A 19,962-nucleotide genomic window follows, 5' to 3' on the forward strand; every position below is an offset into this window, starting at 1 on the left:
TTCCTTCTCCTCCTTCCCAGCAGGCCCATTCTCCAAGCCGCCGTCTTCGAAGAACTGGCGCCTAAGGTCCTCAAAGCCGTCGCTCCAGTTGCGTCGGCCTGCCTCCACCTCCTCGAGTACCACACGGTGGAAGTGGCGAATGAGTTCCCAGGAGTGGCTGCCCAACCGGTCGAACATCTCATAGCACAATAGGTGGCGGAACTTGCGCTCTTCCCGGCTCAGGCCCATCTCCAGCAGCTGGAAGTAGCCGAGCATGAAAAGGTCAAGTGTGAGGCTATCGTAGCTTGGAGGCGCGCTGCCATCGAGTGGTGGCAGGAAGTGCTCGGGCCAGTACAGACCGTGCGCTAGGCCCGGGCCCCAAGGTGCGCGCGCCGTTGTTCGTCGTTGCAAGTTCCGCCAGCGGCCGAGCAGCTTGTCCACTACCTGCCGCTGCTTCAGCAGGTGCCGTAGCCGCCCGTCGGGACCGTCGCCCACGGATGGCTGAGGGGCGGTCGGGGCGGTCGCGGCCTCGGGGTCCAGGTCGGCGCCGGCGGCCAACACGCGGGGTAACAGCTTCCGCAGGCGCGCCTGTGTATGGCGCGTGGGTCCGAGGCAGGTCCATTTGCGCCAGTGCTCCAGGAAGAGGTAGACGATGCGCTCTTTGCGCATGTCGATGTAGTCTTGGACACCGCGCACCTCAGAGAGCTGCGGCTCACTAGCCAGCTGCTCTAGCCCTGGTAGCGCCGCCTGGCGGCCCGGCACCGCAGACGAGTCCCGCATGCACCGTGGTTCTCCCGCCGGCAACAGGTCGTTGGCCACAGCAACGTTGGACTCGCAGGGGCCGGCTTCCACATAGTCCTCCTCGAGGATGGGCTCGCGACCCGGGCCCGGGGCGTGCAGAGAGGGTTTTCGGATAGGGCCGCACGCGTGTGCCGAGCTCTGGGCTAGCTGCTCATAGGTGGCGCGGAGGTGCTGCACTGAGACACCACACTCAAGGATCTCACGCGCCACCGCGTCCCGGCACCAGCTGAGCGAGTGCGAGCGACCCAGGCACTGCGGTCCGGGCCGCCAGGGCGCGTCAGGTAGCGGTGCCAGCGGCTGGCCGGTGTCGGCGGCCAGCAGCTCGGTCAAGTGAGCGGGTCGGCCGCCTAGCGCCGCCAGCAGTGATGCCATGCTCTTGAGAAGCGTGGAGATCTTGCTGCACCAGGCCGGCAAGCTGGCGGCGCGGCCGTGCATTCGGCGCGGGTCGACCGTGAAGCGCGGCGCCGCCAGCACAGCCGAGATAGGAAGTAGTTGTTCCAACTCCCGTTCCAGTTGCTCCAGGCGCGCCTCTAGTTTTTGCGCCTTGTGTAGCACCTGTAGGTTTTCTATTTGCTGCTCTATGCGGAGGATGTCGGCCTGGGTCATGAGTTCGCCGAAAGGTCCAAGGATGGCGTTGTGCGCACTGGAGTACCTCCAGCCCTCGCGAGGGTAGCAGCACGGGCTGGCAGCCGTCAACTAAGCGGGGAAGACAAGAGAGGGGAGGGAGGCGCGTCTCCTTCTGGCCACACTCGGGCTTCCGCAGTGGCCGCCGGGGTGCCATTTGCATGTACCAGGTGGTGTAATGGCTCCATGTGGTTGCGGTTGCAGGGATGAGCCATGCCGGCCAGGCGGGCGACTACACTGGAGCAAGGCTTTGGCCCAGGCTGCTGTTCCGGGCGATGGGCACGGTCCACTTGTGTCCCTGGTGGGGAGCATAGCTGCTTGTTGGACGCTGCTGCCTAGGCAGGGTGAGCGGGCAGGCATCCGGGTCTCCACGCCTAGCTTGGTTGCTCATTACACCACCGAAGGAACGTGCAAAAGGCGTTGAAATATCCACTCACGGCAGCCTTCCCCGACCCCAGTCCAAGGCCTGCGATTCCCAGGCTGGATGCTGGGTAGGCCTCAGGTGGGCCCCATCTCGAGAGCTCCCCTGCCGCCCAAACCCTCCTCATCAGCGCTGCCCATGTTTTACATGCAGAATGAAAGGGCCTCCACTTCACTCCTACCAGGCTAAAGGTATGACTCCCATCCGGATGCCCACCTCGCAGTGTAACAATCAAGTGAATAGAGCTATGCTTGCCAGGCACTTCTTACATTCTCATTTATTCCTCACTTTCTCCATCATTGAAAGATGAGGCTCTCTGCACTCAGGAAGATTTACAGCCTTGGAAACCCTATACAGGGGTTGCTATGAGTTGGAATCGCCTGATAGCAGTGGGTTTAGTTTTGGGTTTTCTCCTTCATTAGGCTGTCATTAAGAGGCCAGGCTTTTCTAGCCAAAGTGACTGCTCTTACCCACTTCCAGACTTCTCAAGTCCCTTTAACTCACTACAATTCTGTCCCTGTAGACAAACAAGATGATGCCACATTCCTGTATCCTCACTGCTCCAAGAGAAAGTCCATTTTCCTGTACGTGACCAGCCAGGTCTTGGTGACCTGACCCCTACTGACCTTTCTAATTTAGCCCTCTCCCCTCTCCTTGAATAGAACTGCTAGACCCACATCCAAGCCTCTTCTCTCCTGTCTACTGTGCTCCCCTAAAACTCTCTCCACAACTCTTGCTCATCTTCCAAGTCACCTGAGACGTCATCTACTCTTTCCCTAAAACTTGACCCAATTGCTCTTGCTTCCCCAGAGATTCATGTTCACATCACCCTGTTTTGTCTCCTTTGTAACACTTATCACTCTGTTAAGCTGATGTGTATGTATCTGTGATTGCTTGCTAATTGACCCCCTGCAGCCACCATTAGCTCTTCAAAAGTCGTTTTTTTTTTTTTAAGTCAAGTATGTTCTGGCTCATAGAGACCCTGTATACATTTCTTGCGGTTAGTAGTCCAGCAGTCCAGTGCTTATCCTATAGTGCCACATCATGAATTCTCAGAGTCTCAACAGGGTATGACACACAGAGGATGCTTGGTGGTGGTTATGTGCTGTGGAGTCGGTTCCGACTCATAGTGACCCTGTACAGGGTTTCTGAGGCTGTAAATCTTTACGGGAGCAGAAAGCCTCATCTTTTTCCTGTGGAACAGCTGGTAGTTTTGAACTGCTGACCTTGAGGTTAGTAGCCCAACTTGTAACCAGAGCTCTTTCAAAGGATGCTTGTTGTGGTTGTTAAGTGCTGTCGAGTTGATTCCGACCCATAGCGACTCTGTATAGGGTTTCCAAGTAGCAGCTGGTGAGCTTGAACTGCCAACCTTGCAGTTCAAACAACTTTGCAATCTGGCGCGTTAACCCACAGCACCATACCACTTATTGAATGAATGACTCAAACTTCCAGTTAGTGACGAGCAACCCATCTTATAGATGAGAAAACTGAGCCTGAAGTCGGCTCAGTGATCAGCAGCTGGAAAGCGGCAGTACAAGGATTAAACCCTGCCTGTAAGTGGAGCTAGCAGCAGCAGCAGCTTCACCCAGAGCTTGTTAGGAATGCAGAACCTTGACCTCCCCAGTGGGAGCTGGCTTTTAACAGTATCCCAGGCAATTTGCAGGTATATTGATAAACCTGACTTCAAAGGATTTATGGACTGGTGCACTAGGAACAGTCTTAGGAGTGGGTGTTTCCTACCCTGCTTTTCCCCAAAGGTATGGGTGGCCAGGATGTGGAAGGGCCAGGATGAGTGGGAGTGGGGTTAGAGGATGGGCCTTTTGCCTGCACACAGACCCTGGGAGCCCCACCCCACCCACCTTCCGCCTTTGTTCCTCCTCCTCCTGCATCTTCAGCTGCAGCTTTCGCACCATCACCTGGCGCTTCCACTCAGGGATGGGCCGGCCCTGCTCATCGTGTGTGGGGATGAGCGCCTCCACATCCAGCTGCACACCCGGCGCAGGAGTGGCAGGTGGCGCTGGGGCCAAGCTGCCATTAAGCAGTGGTTGGGGCCCAGCGGCTGGCGGGGTGGGGCTGCGGGCCCGTGATGGTGTGGGCGACACCAGTGGCAGTGGAGAGCTTGGCTGTGGGGAGAAGCAGGGAGGCTGAGTGTGGAGCGGTCAGGCAAGGGGCAGGAGAGTCGAGGTGGAGTGTCCATCTGGGCCGCCTACCTGGGAGGCCTGCTGTCCACTGCCTGAGAACACTGTGGTCAGCCCCTTGCTCTGCGGCGTTGGCTTCAGGCTCTTGCCCGCCTTGATTTCAGCCAGCAGCTCCGAGTTGTCGCCAGTTGGGGACATCATGTTGAAAGACTTGGTGCCTGCTCAGAGGTGGGAGAGAACGAGCTGGCCTAGGGGACTGGACCACATCTTTGCTGCCCCAACCCCCATCTCTTGTTCCCTCCCCTAAAGAGAATGGGGGCAGGGGCAGTTAGGGCAGCTCTCTAGATTCCAAGTCCAGCCCATGATCTACAGGGCCCCCAGAGGAGGGTCTTTGACTCTAGTCCATGGCGGCCCCACCATCCTTCTGCCCTACTCACGGGGTACGGGGCCCCCGCCTGGGGGCCCCAAGGAGTTCATAGTAGTTCTTGGGTCGATCCTGGGTACTCTAGGGAATGTCTCCGCCCAGCACACTGACTGCCCAGCTCAAAGGCATTACCTAAGACCAGCCCCTCGACCTTTGTCCAGGGCTCCCAGGTTCTGCCTGGCCAGGGTGGAGTCTCCTTTCGGCCCTGCATCAGCAAAGCCCAGCAGCGACCCTTGGACTGAGTTGCCTGGGGCCTCCATGACTGGAAGACGCAGGAACCTGGAGTACTAGCCTTCAGCCTGCCCCCCCCAAAACACACCTACACACAGATGGGTGCAGACACATGGGTTGCAAGCTTTGAGCACAGTTATGACAAAGCGCTGCCGGCTCTGGGGAACCCTGGAAAGTGGCTCTCTTACTAAAGATATGTGACAGGGCAGCTAGGAAGAAGGACCTCCAGATAACATGCAAATACCTGGCTCGGAGTTTGCATTTTCCCCACTCCACCAGCGGAGGTGACTGGGGGTATTTGGGGAGAATTGTGTTGAGAGCCTCAAGGAAGGTGCCACGTCTAGGTGGAGGAACAAAAAGGCCAACCCTCCTGGATTTGGGGTCTGAGGACTGCAGGGAAGGGAAAGGCAGCAGCAGGTGGTGGCCACTGGTGCTGGATCATTTCCTTAGGCAAACCCAAGAAGCATACAGCCTGCATGGGGGAGCAGATGAGTGTGCATACACATGGGTGTGGTGGGGTATGAGAGTGACCCCTGCCCACTGGTCTCTGGTCCTGCCCTTTGCTAGAAGCCCAGCCCTTTTGCCTTGATTCTTCTGGGAATGCTCCCGTCCCCTGCCCCCACACCTCAGCCCAAAGGCCCATGGAGCTACTCACTCTTCCTGTGTCTCAGGACTCTCACTTCTAGGAAGGAGAGAAGAGAGGTGACAGTGAAGTTAGGAGGGAGAAAGGGCTGAGGGGAGGCATGGACAGTGAGAGAGGGCCAAGTTCCAGGGAGGGTAGGAATGGGGAGAGGAGGAGGTTTCTGACCCATCAGACCCTGGCCCAGCCTCCTGGAGGCTCCACAGGGGTGGGGAGTAAGGGGGGAGGATCTGCCCAATTCCCCACACCAGGACTTCAGTTTTGGTGTAAGGCTGGGTTAGTGTACCCAAGCTCTGCTGGAAGGGATGTCTGGAGAAACCCAGAGCCGATTTTCTTCTCTTTTCAGCTTCTGCCAGGCTGCAGGGCACAGAGGGAAGCAGAAGCAGCTCACTCCCCTCCGCCCCCAACCGGACACGGACTGCAGGCCTTTCTGGAGGTTCAGCTGACTGAATACATGCTCTCAGGGCTCAGATCTACAGGGACTGGGCTCCATAGGAACCCCAGGGACCGGGACGTACATGGTTCTATTCTGAGGCTTTGAAATCCTGACTAGGAAGACAAAGCTTTGCAATGATGCAAAATGTGGTCCCTGTTCAGAGTGGCCGGAGTGAGGAAGCTGCAGTGTTTACAAAGTGCTCTCAACCAATCAACTCCTGGGCCTTCCAGAAACCCTGGTAGGCAGGATACTTACAGAAAAGACCTGGTGTTCTGACTACCAGTCTAGCTCTTAAAAGGATTCAAAGAGGACCGACCACTGGCCTTCTTCTCAAATCTAGGCTCTGACTGTCCCAGGACCACTGGGGAGGGGGCTGTGGCTCTGAAGAGTTCCTAATACATATGAGAATGGCTTAGGTCTGTCCTAGCTTGGAAAAGCAGAGAAAGAAATCAAAAGTGGAAGGGAGATTCAGGTTAGCTGGAGCAGGAAGGAGGGGACCAGCAGTCCTACCCCATGAAGCTACTTTCACTTCTAAGGGCTTCCTTCCAGCACCAGCTCATCAGAAACACCAGCCTCAAGAGTTGGAGGGCACTCCCTACAGGCTGGTCCAGAGAGGGTTGGGAACTTGCCCCAAGCCACACAGCCCTAGAGTAACTCAGAACTTTTCTTGGTTGGTTGGGGTCAAGTCCCCAAAGGGGTGGGGCATCGGGAAGAAGGAGGAGAGGACTAGGGCAGTTGCAGCTAGGGGATGGGGAAGAGCGGTGTCTACATCTCCCTCCCCCTCCAGGGCTGGCACCGCCCCACGGGCTCCTGCCCTCCCCACTCACTGCCAGTGGATGAGGAGGAGCGGCGTTGTCCGCAGGCGGGACCCACGCCCTCAAAGGGCAGAGGAGGCGCTGGAGGCGGCGAGCTCAGGGCCTCGGGCAGGGGTGGAGGTGGCGGTGGCGGCGGGGGCAACTCCCTGGACGCCTTGGGGTCGGCGATGCAGCCGTTATGCAAGTGGTTCCCGGAGAGTAGCGCCGCCTGCGGGGGAGCGGAGGGGCCGGCGAGTAAGCGTCGGGCGGCTTGGCCGGGCCCCGGGCGGTCGGCGGGCGCGGGCTGGCGAGCACGCACCTCCTCGCTGTGCGCCATGCCCGGGAGCGCGGCCAGCGGCTCCCCGAGGCAGCGGCCCAGCTGGCGGTAGTAGTCCCCCGTGCTGGGCTGCTTGCTGACGGCGCGGGGCTTGCGGCCGGAGTCCTGCCTCCGCAGCCCGTTGTCGCCGTCGCGGGAACTCAGCTGCGGGAAAACAGCGGGCAGGGTGGGCTTTGGGCACCTGCGCCCGGTCGCCCTTTGTGCCCCTCTCCCAGCTCTTCACCTCCCGAGCGCCTCGTTCCAAGGCCCTTCTGTTCTTAGAGCAGGCATGGGATGAGGGACACGGGGCCCTCAACCGCAGGACAGCCTCTGCTGGCCCTACAGGGAGAGGTTCTGGGCATGGGCCAAGGGGCATAGGAGCCCCCACGGAGGCTAGAAGGGGCGGGCCCAGGGGCGGGGTGACTCAGCCTAGACGTAGGGGGAGCCCGAGAAAAGCTAATTCCTAGTCTGTGCTGGGTCGACGCTAAGGCCTCAGTCGCAATCCACGCCCGGCAGCCAGAGCCGGGCGGAGGGCCGAAAACTTCTATGAACCTTCTCCTGCGGGGTCCCACCCCTAGAAGCACCTCCCGAACACCGGTTAGGTTCCCGCTTCCTCAGGGCCCCGGGTCGCCCAGCCCTGGGCTGGGGCTGCTCCTACCTGCGACTGTGCCTGCCGGTAGCCCCCGCTCTGCACCTGGCAGCGGGGGCGGCACGGATCCGACACCTGTGCTACCTGATCCCTCGTCTCAGGTTACAGCCGAGCCCTAGCCCGCCCGAGCGGCCGCCCTATGGGCTTGGTCGGCCTGACATCACCCAGGGCCCGCCAATCTCAGGCTAACCCCCCAGCAACTGGGGATGCCACAGGGGCCCAACTGCTGCATCACACCTGGCCACTGTCCTGCACCAGCCCCGCGGGCCAGAAGTGGCCTCGCCCTCCCTCACCCCTCGCCACTCTCCCTCTGGTAGGCACTAAGCACCCGCCTCTCATTCCCCATTCCTCCCCTACGCTGGCCTGAGACCAAAGACTGGCCAAGCACTGGCCAACGGAGCCCCCATCCTTGACCCCGACTGCGGGTCGAGCCCCCCGCCCTTCCTCTCTTGCATCTGGAAACCATTGCCATCCGCGTAAGTGACACCATCACCTCGAGTTTCAGAGGCAGCAAGGTGGGCTCGGGTGACAGTACTGTGGCCCGCCCCGTCGCGGTTGTCTCCCGCTAAGCCCAGCGCCAGGGAAATAGACAAGAGGCGGCTGGACCTGGGGCGAGTGACCAGGCAGGGGCTGTCCCTTTGCCCCACCCCCAGCCTGTGAGTCCCCGCTGTGGCCCCGACCCTCCGAGAGCCCCGCCCGCCTGGGCTCACGTTGCAGGAAACGCGACACCGCGAGATTTGTTTTCTGGGCCAGTCTACCCCTGTCGCCCCCTGCATCCCCAAGGCATGGATGTACTCTACGACCCCTGTCCCGCTCGCGGCCTGGGCACTGACTGGAGGGCGCGCCGGGTGCACAGAAGGCCCTTTGTGGAGTGGCCCCGGGGCCTGTGGCTCGGCATGCACACACCAGGGAGGGCTTTCGGGAACCGTGCAGCCCAGGGCTCAGGGGAGGGAAGGGGGCGCTGACTGGGCCACCTGTCCACCAGCTTTGAGCCCCCGGCGCACAAGCCCGGGAAAGTCTGCCGCCCCATACCCTGGCAGGCCCCTCCTCTATGGCGGAGATGAAAATGATAGCTTGGTCTGAGGTCTGCTCTTGGGGGTGAGGGTGATGTCTTTGTGGAGGCCTAGCAGCTCACACCCACCTGAGTCACCTGTGTGAGGTGGTTAGCCTTCTGCTTGAAAGAGAATGGCAAGGCCAGGGCTCTGCAAGACCCTAGAGGCCCTCACTCCAACCTTGGCCACCTTCGGGCTGCAAGCTGCCCTCCCACCACACCTCAGACTAGGTTGGCTGGCTCTTTGACTGGCTCCCCAGGTTTCACTTTAGGTCACTGTCTAGGATTCCAGACCAGCCCTCTGTCCTCTCTCCCCTCCCAGAAACTCAGCTGTAACCTTTAGGTCATGGCCACTGGGTACCTCACCCTCAACGTTCCCACGCTGGACTCAGTTTCTTCTCACAGCCTGCTTCTCCTTCAGGGCTCTTGTCTCTGCACTGACCTTTCATTCCCTTCCCTCAGCCCCAATGCCAGTGGGTTCCAAGTCCTGCCAGGATCCCCTACTTTTTCTTTCACTCTCTACCCACCTCAAACCCACTGCTGCCATTCCTCACTAAGCCCAGGGCTGTGGGCAGCTGTCATTCTCTGCCAGCTCCAAGACAGCATTGCCACTTGTCAAGGCCCTCAGTGAAAACATTCCATATCTTTTCATTCCTTTTGTCCATGAACCTTTTGAATCCCCTGCATATGTACCTACTGCCCCCAACTCTTCAGTGAAGGCAGAGGCTTTGTCTTACTCATCCTCTGTCTCCATTGCCCAGCCCTGAACCTGGTGAGGGGCAATACCCCATGGGACTGGCCAGAAGCTGCTGTGAGCCTCTAGAACAGGTCCTGTACCCACAAGCAGAACCAGTTTCTGGGCCTCCGCTGTCCACACCCTCCATCAGTTCAAGTCCAGTCCCACTGCTGGGAGGCAGGGTGAGGGCTCAGTACCTCCTTCTTGAGAGCTTCCGTCTCCACGTGGCGCAGTTTGTTCTTTGTCTGCACATAGATGTCAGCTGCTTGAAGCCCCACCGGAGGCTTGGGGGCTGGGTAGCCAGGTGGAGGTGGGGGCGGTGGGGGGAAGCTGGGTGGTGGTGGAGGTGTGGGTTGCCCCATCTTGCCCTGAGGCAGGCCCAGCTCGGGATTCAGCATGTCCATGTAGGCCTGTATGTCTGCAGCTCTTGTGCTAGGAAGCCCTGGGGACCGAGGGACAGAGGGAAAGAGGGTGGATTCAAGACTGTTTACTGCCTGAAAGCAATTCTGCAAAGGGGTCAGGTGGGCTCAGGAGCACTACTGGCAGTGATTCAACCCTGTTCTCTTTGGGGGAAGAGCAAGCACCCAGGTCTGGAGAAAGCTTTGTCTCCAGGGCGTGCCTGTGTGGCAGGAGATGGGAGGAGCAGTTCCTGCGGGCAGCTCTGGGTGGCAAGGAGTAGGGAAGTCCACACCCGACTATGGCTGCGGACCTCATACATACCCCCTCAACTGCCTCCCTTTCCGTATCTCCTCTGAAGGTCACCATCTGGTGGTGTGAAGCAGGTATTGCAGATGGACAGTCTGCCATGCCCAGGGTGTGGTCAGTGCGTGTGTGCATGAATGCCTGGGGCTTCTGCTCATGATTCTTTGTAGTAATGAGTGTGTTTGTGCTGGTGTGTGGGTATGAGGTGTGTATGCATGTGCACATCTGTAGTATGAGGAGAAAGGGTGGGTGTCTGTATATATCTGTCTGCATAGCTCCATAGGTGTGGGTGTAATGGATTGAATTGTGTTGTTGATTGGTTTCTGAATCATAGTGACCCTGTATATGGTTTCCCTAGCGATCCTATGCAGACTTTCAATATACAAGGGAGCAGAAAGCCTCATCTTTCTTTTGTGGAGCAGCTGGTTGACTCGAACCATGGACTTGGTTGTTCATATGGAAACATATGGAACCACCACACTCCCAGATTAAATTGCATCCCCCTCCAAAAAGACCAATTGAAATCCTAGCCACTGTACCTGTGAATGTGTCCTTGTTTGGGGAAATGAGGTCTTCCTTTAAAGATGTTACCCAATTAAATCAGAGAACAGTGGGGTGGTCTGAATCCTAATCCCTTCTGAGGGGGGAAAACAGACACCAAAGGCAAATGCAACTATAGATTGGAGCCACCAGAGCTAGGAGAGAGACAGGGAACAGCTCCTCTCTCCAGGCATGCAGAAGGGGTAGACTTGGCTGAAACCTTGATTTGGACTTCTAAACTTCTGTTCTTTAAAGCTACCCGCTTTGTGGCAAGCTGTTACGGCAGCCCCAGAACACTGAAACACTGGGTGTGAATTCCTATGTGTATATCCGTGTGTATACAAGTGTGAGTGGACTTGTATATGGTCTGCGTTAGTATATGTGAGGGTGAGGGTATGGAATTGTGTGTGGGAGGGTAGGGGAGGTTTTGTGGGGAAGAGATATGTGTGGTTGTATAACACACACATGTGTTTGCAATGGGTACAAACAAACATGAGCATCCCCTCCCAAGTGTTTGAGGCAGCAGGTGACTTGGGTGTCGCATGAGCAGTGAACTAGGGGCTGGATCTCAGTGCCCAGGGGTCCAGCTTCAGGCTACTCTTCCTCCTCCCAGGCTGGCCCACTCACCTCTGGAAGCGCGCCGACCCTTTATGCTGCAGCGGCTGGAGGGGCAGGAATCGTAGTTGGAGAGGGTACTATTGGGTGAGCTGAGGTCGAAATTCAGCGGCTGGACTGACATGGTGGTATTGGGTGAGGACATGCCCGAGTCGGGCTGCTTTGGCTCCAGCTCAGCGGATGGGTCCCTGGACAGCACTCGGTGCTCCACACTCTGGGGTCAGGGGTGCAGGGAAGGAAGAGGGGAGCGTAGGGTTACCTCTTTGAACCATTTCTTTCTCGTCTCTCTCTGAGCTCCTTTCCTCATCACTGGAAGGTTTCCCAGTTCCTTCTCAGGCTGATTCAAACCCAATATCTCCCCACTCCCTGGCCATAGCATCCCGGGAGTCTCCCATGTCCTGACTTCTCCCTGTTCAGAAGGTTGAGAGACTGCTGGGTTGGAAGGTACATGGGGCTGGGCCTTAAAGGGCAGAGGGCCTTGGCTCTGGAGTATCTGTGGAGAAGAGGCTCCGGAGCTATAGCTAGTGAGAATACTTGCAGTAGCTGAGGCTACGAAAGGGGTCCAGGGCCCCCACAATATGAAGGAGCCCAGACCCCCCATTGCCTGGCCAGTATTTCTTCTGTCTCCTTCCCACCTGGGGCAACCTCCCAATACTAGTCCAGCTGTGTCTCCTGGTAGAGCCCTTAGGGAAAGGATGGGGGACTAGGAGACCCAGCTGATTTATGCCCAAGCCTGCCCCCCCCCACGTGTCTGTGCCCCTGTCTGGAGGCCTGTCCCTCTCATTGTGGGGGCTGGCTGGGGGTGGGGGTCCTGCTTACATTGCCCATGGCGTCCCCGCTGCTTGCAAGTCTGCTCTCTGCCGTCTCCTGCCCAGGCCTGCTCTTCCTTGCCCTGCGCCCCCTCCCTGCCTGAGAAGTGTCACAGGCCCCCTGGGAATGGGAAGCAGGCCCGGCACCAGGTAACCGCGTGGCCACCACGCTCATTGGCCTCGTAATTAAGGGCTCTGTGGGAGTGTTTGCTTTTTCTGGGCCAGAATCCTTGGTGGCTTGGATCTGTCACTGCTGCAGCTGGGTCCGCCTGGGTGAGTGGGCCAGAGTGCCCCCACCCCAAACTCCACCCAGTTCATGGAGGCCAGGCCCTGCTGTCTACTCCATAGCCAAGGCACAGTCATAAAGCTGTGCCTTGGCTATGGTGGAGGGGCAACCCGTGGATGCTCTTTTTGTGGGCACCAGGGGCACCCAGTCCTGACCAGCTTGAGGCATTGGCTTTGAACTCCGCCTCCATCATTAACTAGCTGTTAAACTTTGGGCAAGTCACTTATCCCTTCTGTACCTCAGTTTCTCTATCTGTGAATGGGTATAATGCTAACTGCCCCAGTGGGTTGTGAAAATGATTTATAAACTTAATGAAGTGTCAGGTCATGGCACTCAGTAAATGTCCTTTATTCATTTATTTATTGTGAATTCAGTGATTGCTGATTATGGTGTTATTCTAGTAGGAGCCATCACAGTGAAGGTTGTTGGGAGGGGCTGGAAGTCCCTGGGGCTCTGGTGCCACCATGCCCTGCAACAGAACTGGCTGAAATATGCCACTTCTGGTATAGAAATGCCCTTCTCAATGTCTACACCTGCTTGGATACCCTGATCAAGAGACACTTACTGCCTCCCATGTCAACCACTGTTTTGGAGCCAACCCTTCTGGATGGAAGTTCTTCCTTGGGTCTTACAACAGTCTCTCACCCCTGGACCTTGCTGTTCCCAGAAGCAGGGCCATTCCCATGTGCTGACAGATGGGGCACAGCCATTCCATCTTTTTGTTTCCACACTAGATTTCCCAGCCCCTCTCATAACCAGGCTGTCTCTAGAGCTGGCCAGTTTTTTTTTTTAAAGGATTATGAGAGGCCACACTCAATCCCCTACTGCCCCAAAACAGACACTGTACCAGATGGGGTAGTAGCTATAGGCTTGGAAACAGCCACACAGGTCCCTGACTTCCCTGCTGTCTAACCACACTAAAACAATTTACAAGTAGTAACATGGGTTTCCAGTTACAAAGTAGCTATGAAATAAGCAAACTACAGTGTAGGGATTGAGACATGGCCCTGGTCAGGCACTGGAGACCTATCCAGGATGCACCACTTAAGAATGATGTGACTTTGGTCAAGGGGCTTCATCTCCTCATCTGCAGAATGAAGTTAGTAACACTACCCACCTCAGAGGGTGGGTGGCTTTGGGGTAAAATGAGCTAATCCGTATGGGTCAGTAGTGGGGCACTCCATGAGGGACCTGAAAAGGGACCTAGGCTGTCGCATTGGTATGTAAGTGCCAGGTGACTTCTCCAGCCCAACTCAGGTTATCAAGATGTGGATCGATCTTTCTCAAAATTTTGACTCCAAGTTTACAAAACTAAACTGGGCTGGGGTTGTAGTCAAGGTATTTTGTTAGTTGTGTAACCATGGGCAATGGGTTTCACTTCCTTGAGTCTCCTCTTCCTCCCCACCACTGGGGAAGAGATGTTGGCAGGGTGAGCGCCTAGGACGTACCAGGTTTTCCACCGTGCGCAGGTAGCGGGTGCAGTGGCTGTGGCCGTTGTAGTCCGAAAGGTCGGCGGCCGTGTACCCGTCACGGTCGCGAACATCTAGCTCCGCGCCGTTCACCACCAGGATCTGGCAGCACTGTGGGGGCACGTAGTGAGATCTCTAGTCTTCAGCCCGGGACCGCCAAGCCAGGACAGGGCCATGCTGAGAACGCGACGCCAGTAGAGGGCGCCCGTGCCCACCCTGAGATCCAACCCCGTTTCTCCCACGCCCAGTTCTAACCTCCAGCTCCCCGTTCTCGGCGGCATCGTGCAACGGGGTCCCGCCCCACAGATCGGGGGAGATCTCGCCACCGTGCAGAAGAAGCCAGCTGAGCACTTTGGCGTGGCCGCGGCTTGCCGCGAAGTGCATGGCCGTGGCGCCATCCTTGTCCTGCTCGGACAGGCTCACGTCTGTGCAGCTCACCTGAGCGAGAGTAGGAGAGGGGAGGAGGGACAGGGGCTGAGCCCCAGTCCCTTCTTGGCCCCGCCCCTGGACCTGCCCCTTCCCGGACCGGCTCCGCCCCTGCCCCGCCCCTCCCCGCCCGGTCTCCCGAGCTCACCAGCCACACGATGACGGGACTGTGACCCATTTGTGCCGCCGCGTGCAGCGGGGTCATGCCGTCTTGAGCGCGCGTGTGCGGATCCGCGCCGCACTCCTGCACCAGGTACTGCGTAACCTCCAGGTGGCCCTCCTGGCATGCCAGGTACAGGGGCGTGGCACCATTCTTGGTTTGGACATGCACTCCCCTGTAGAGACACGTGAACTCTCGACTCCCGCTCCTCCCACACAAGTCTCCCTACACCCCTCGGCCCCTTCTAGGGATCCCTGGAGGACTGACAGCATGCATGGGTTGGAGAGGGCCTGGTCACCGTCCCTCCTCCTCCAGGGGAACTCCTCAGTCTTGTCCCTTCCTTTCTAAAATGCAAATCTTTCTGAGTCATTTGCCTTTTTTAGCAAGGTCTGCAAGGACCCTGGTGACCTGACCTCTCCCTAACTTCTCAGTGACCCACTGTCATTGGCAAGTCTGAACATTTGGGACATTTAATGTTGTTAAGTTCCTACTCTTAGTGACCCTGTATAGGGTTTCCAAGGAGCAGCTGGTGAGCTTGAACCACCAACCTTGTGGTTCAAACCTAACTTGCGGTCCAGCACATTAACCCACAGAGGCACACTATTTGTTATTTATCTGAAAGTAAAATTTAATTGGCATCTCATTTTGTAAGTCTGGCAGCCTCGTGGGGAGGCTACCATTTTCTGAGCACTAGCTGTGGAGGGCAGTGCAATGAAGAAGAACATGGCATCAGGATTGGAGAAGACTCCTTGACAACCTGCCATATGCAGATGATGTGACCTTGCCTACTGACAGTGAAGAGGACTTAAAATACTTACTGATGAAGATCAAAGACCACAGCCTACAGTATGGGTTACACCTCAATATAAAGGAAACAAAAGTCCCTAAATAGAGATAAATAGATTATGATAAATAGAGAAAAGATTGAAGTTGCCAAGGACACCATTCTTCTTGGATCAACTATCAACACTCATGGAAGCAGCAGTGAAGAGATCAGACGACGTATTGCATTAGGCAAATCTGCTGCACCAGACCTCTTTAAAGTGTTCAAGAAGAAAGATGTCAGTTTGAGGACAAAGGTGCATCTGACCCAAGCCAGGGTATTTTCAATAACCTCATATGCATGTGAAACTGGACCGTGAATAAGGAAGACCCTAGAAGAATTGATGCTTTTGAGTTATGGTGTTGGAAGAGAATATTGAAAGTACCAAGGACTTCCAGAAGAACAACAAAGAAATCTGTGTTGGAAGAAATACAGCCAGAATGCTCTTTAGAATCCAGATGGCCAGACTTTGTTGCTTGTGCTTTGGACATGTTATCAGGAGTGACCACATCCTGAAAAGGACATCATGCTTGGTAAACTGGAGGGTCAGTGGAAAAGAAAGACACCCACCTACACAATGAGCTGGACTGGCACAGTGGCAGCAGCAATGGACTCAAGTGTAACAACAATTGTGAGATTGGTGCAGGACCAGCCAGTGTTCCATTCCCTGTGCACAGAGTTGCTATGAGTCAGAACTGACTCAACAGCACCTAACAATGAAAGCAACAAAGCCCTGGTAGGGCACTGTAGGATAAGCATTGGACTGCTAACTGAGGCAACCAGTTGGTAGTTCAAACCTACTAGCATCTCTAAGAAAATTTATATTGGGTAGTAAATGAGTCAGAGCCAACTGGACAACATGTTGTTGTTGTTGTCAGGTGCCATCGAGTCAGAACCAACTCATAGCGACCCCATGCACAGCAGAACGAAACAATGTCTGATCCTGGGCCAACCTCACTACCGCCGCCACACTTGATGCCATCAATGATGCCACCTGGCTGATTCCATCTCATTGGGGGTCTTCCTCTTTTTCTCTGACCCTCCATCTTACCCAGCATGATATCCTTCTCCAGCGACTGTTCCCTCAGGACAATATGTCCAAAGTATGAGAGACGAAGCTTAGCCTTCCTGGCCTCCAAGGAGCACACTGGCTGCACTTCTTCCAAAACAGATCTATTGGTTCTTTTGGCAGCCCATGGAACTTTTAGTATTCTCCTTCAACACCACAACTCAAAGGCATCAATTCTTCTACGATCTTCCTTACTCACTGTCCAGCTTTCGCATCCATATGAGGTTACTGAAAATACTATGGCTTGGGTCAGGCGCACCTTAGTCCTCAAGCTGACATCTCTGCTCTTCAATACTTTAAAAAGTTCCTGTGCAGCAGATTTGCCCAATGCAGTACGTCGTCTGATCTCTCGACTGCTGCTTCCGTGAGTGTTGATAGTTGATCCAAGAAGAATGAAGTCCTTGACAACTTCACTCGTGGACTTGTTTTCATTTTCTTAAGCTTCAAACTGGACAACATATACAAGGCTTAATAGGAATGGATTGCCCAGGGTGCAATTACCACAGATGGACACTAGGTGGAGCCATAATCTAGGTCTAAATCCCGAGGGGGCAGGTGTGTGATTGCATCAAATCAAAGACGCCATGGAAGGTGGGGTTGTAAATTGGGTACATCTTTTAGTGCTTGAATCAGCCCTCTCTGTCCCAGGAAGGCAACTTTTCATTCGACTTTACATCTTCTCACCTACCTGCCTTCCCCCACCATTGATCCAACTAGGGTATCAACCACTCTCCCAACCCCTCATCCATCAATACTCACTCAACCAAGTGCTCCCCTGCTTATCAACATCACACCAAGTCACTCACCCCATGACCTGTCTGTGTGAGCTCCTTGTTCTACCACAATTCTCCTTCTCCCCTCCTACACTCCAGGGGACTTCTTGTTTCTCCAACCCTGACCCCTGAGTCCCCTTGGCTCTCTTCTTTCCTGATGTGACAACAAAGTTGTCATTTGCTTGGCTGACGCTGAGCCTGGCCCTTCCTCCCATCTGGGCAGTGTAGGGGCCAGGCCTGACTGCCTTGCATTGCCCCATCACTGTCCAGAGCAGAGTGTTTTCCCCTCCCCAGAAGTACATAAAGCAGACCAAGCAGTCACCCACACACCTCTCCTCAGGAACACCCTGGCCCATGGCCAGTGGTCTCCATGCCCCAGTGCCTACATCGCCCCCGCACACAAACCCTCTGCTGGTGCGTTGGTAACAGCCTCTTCAATATTTAATGACGGACACTAAGAAGCCTAAATTATTCACCCTGTAACCAAGGCATAGTGAGAGCTAGGGTCCTGGGGATTGGAGGGGGCCACCACCCAGGGCCCTGGCTCTCTCTGGCTCCTAATGTAGACTCAAGGCAGTGTTTACAGTAAGCCCACTTTCCCTATACCCAGTAGGCCAGTGTCTGTGATCCAGGGTTGCCCAGCTTGTTTGGGTCCTAGGAGCTGGCACTGGGTAGGATCTGGGCCAGCAGGGGGCAGTGGTGGTCACAGCTTTCTGCCAGAACTGGCTGGCATTCCCAGCCTGTCTCTGTCCCCAAGCTGGTCCACAGCTAGTCCTCTGGAGTAACAGGATGGAGCATGGGTTCTAGAGATAGGGACGCCCTCTTTGTGCTTGCAATTAGGGTTCACTGGTCCATTCACTTGACAAATATTTACTGAGCGTCTGCTCTGGACCAGGCACTGTGGACAAAACACTCAGCAAAGAGGAGATGAGACTCCAGCTTCAAGAAGCAGACCATGAAGGAAAAACAAAACAAAACATCCAGGACTGAAGAAATATTGAATCAATAGCTGCATAAGAGTAGAAAAGAAAGGAAGAAATGCATCATGTGAGTGGCATGGAGAGGACTTAAGTGAGGACAGGAGGGAGGGGACACCAGAGGCTGGGGGTGATTCAAGGAGGGTCTTACTGTGAAGATGAGAAACAAGCTAACTTTAAATGGAGGCAGGAGACCTTGGGTAGTATAAACAGTTAACAAGCTGGTTCAAATTCACCCAGAGGTGCCTCAGTGATGCTGTCCTATGGAGCACAGTTCTACTCTGACACGTGTGTTTTCACCAGGAGTCAGGATCGACCCCACAGTAATGGGTAGTAGGTAAAGGAAGTGAGGAAGGAAGACCCGGGAATGGGGGGGTGGGGGGTAGAGAGCATTCTTGGCAAAGTGAACAGTAAGTCCCAAGGCCCGAGGTACGAGCACGTTCTCGGATCCGGAAGAGAAAGCGGTGCAGCGGCTGGAGTGGGGGCTGCTCATGCAGGGCCCTGGGCCCCTTGGAGGTCCTGCCTATACCTTGAAATGGGGGAGGGACAGGGCTTCTGAGCAGAGCAAATGGATTCAAACTCCAGTCCCACTGGCTGCTGCTGTGTTGAGAATAAACTGCAAAGGGGCAAAGACATAGCAGGGACACCAGGCAGGGGTGGCTGCAGTAACCCAGGGAAGATTAACAGGGGCCTCAGGGAGAGTGGGGCAGAAGTGATGGAATGTGGCCAGATTCTAGTTGACATGTGAATGAATGGGATGTCAGAACAACCGGAGACTGGAGTTGCTCCTTACAGTGATGGGAAGATCTTACTGTGGAATATTAAGAGTTTGACTTTGGGCTAGGGGAAGTGTGCCCTTTGGACATCTATGTGAGAAAGATGCCAGGCAGGTAGACAGTGGTTCGAGGATGAGACCAAGCCAAAAAAACCAAACCCATTGTTATCAAGTTGATCCCAACTCATGGTGATCCACATGTTACATAGTGGAACTGCTCCAATGGGCTTTCTTTATTGGCTGTAATCTTTGTTGTAACAGATCACCAGGCCATGCTTCCAAGGCACTGTTGGATGGTTCAAACCACACACCTTTAGGTTAACAGTTAAGAATGAAACCAGGGGGACCAAGAATGGAATTGCGAGTTGTTAGCCCAGCAGTGACATTGAACGCCGTGGGGTAGAGGGAGTGGATACCACCAGAACAGGAGCCAGGCCTGAGCCTCCATTACAGAGTGGCCAGAGAGAGGAGCAGGGTTTGCAAAGGAGACAGAGAAGCAGTAGTTGGAGAGGTGGGAGGATACCTAAAGAGGAGGCGTTCTGGAAACCAAGTGAAGGGAGAGCTTTGAGGAGGAGGGAGTGCTGAGTCCCAGGAGAGAGCCTGCTTAGCCCAGGGGTGCTGTGTGGCCAGTGAGTCAGTCTGGGGGAAGAGCTGGACAGCCTCTGGCCCGTAATAAATGGGCTGGACTCATCACTATTACTATTAGCATTTCTGCCCCTAAACTCGCGACCTCCAGGCTGGAAGGCTCCAGGACATGTGGCAGCTACGCTACTGGTAGTGAAGTAGGATCCAGCCTGGTTATGTTATCCTCTTCAACCTTGGTCTGGAAACAAGAAAGGTGGGCATCTCATGCTCACTGGGGAAAATGGTAACAATATGGATGAAAAAGAAAACTCTAGTCACCGGAGAGATGAATTAATAACAATAGTTGTTGTTGTGGAGTACCATCGAGGTGGTTCCAGCTCATAGTGACCCTGTATAGGGTTCCCAAGGAGCAGCTGGTGAGTTTGAACTGCCAACTTTGTGGTTCAAACCGACCTTGAGGTCAAGTGCTTATCCTACGGCACCACACCTGGAGTAATAGGAATCTGTGGGTGGTGCAAACTGCTAATACTCAGTGACTAACCAAAAGGTTGGTGGTTCAAATCTACCCAGAGATGCCTCAGGAGAAAGACTTGGTGATTACTTCCAAAATAATCAGCAGCTAAAAACCCAAAGGAGCTCTGGTAGCGTAGTGGTTACGAATCAGGCTGCGAACCTTAAGGTCAGCGGTTCGAAACTACCAGCCGCTCCGCGGG

At 55.4% G+C, this 19,962-nt stretch overlaps 1 protein-coding gene across 1 annotated transcript in view; it reads right to left on the bottom strand.

The window, feature by feature from the left end:
* Nucleotides 1-19,962, bottom strand: part of ESPN (espin) — a 38,215-nt gene that overhangs the window by 3,502 nt on the left and 14,751 nt on the right. Inside the window, exons 3-10 of the mRNA XM_006873112.1 lie at nt 14,236-14,422; nt 13,917-14,099; nt 13,641-13,772; nt 11,110-11,311; nt 9,438-9,682; nt 6,522-6,969; nt 4,036-4,181; nt 3,685-3,948 (exon numbers count right to left, since the gene is read on the bottom strand). Of these exons, the coding sequence (XP_006873174.1) occupies nt 3,685-3,948; nt 4,036-4,181; nt 6,522-6,969; nt 9,438-9,682; nt 11,110-11,311; nt 13,641-13,772; nt 13,917-14,099; nt 14,236-14,422 (1,807 nt within the window). The remainder of the gene's footprint in view (nt 1-3,684; nt 3,949-4,035; nt 4,182-6,521; nt 6,970-9,437; nt 9,683-11,109; nt 11,312-13,640; nt 13,773-13,916; nt 14,100-14,235; nt 14,423-19,962) is intronic.

This window comes from Chrysochloris asiatica, unplaced genomic scaffold (assembly GCF_000296735.1).
Source record: "Chrysochloris asiatica unplaced genomic scaffold, ChrAsi1.0 scaffold00223, whole genome shotgun sequence".
NCBI lineage: Eukaryota > Metazoa > Chordata > Mammalia > Afrosoricida > Chrysochloridae > Chrysochloris > Chrysochloris asiatica.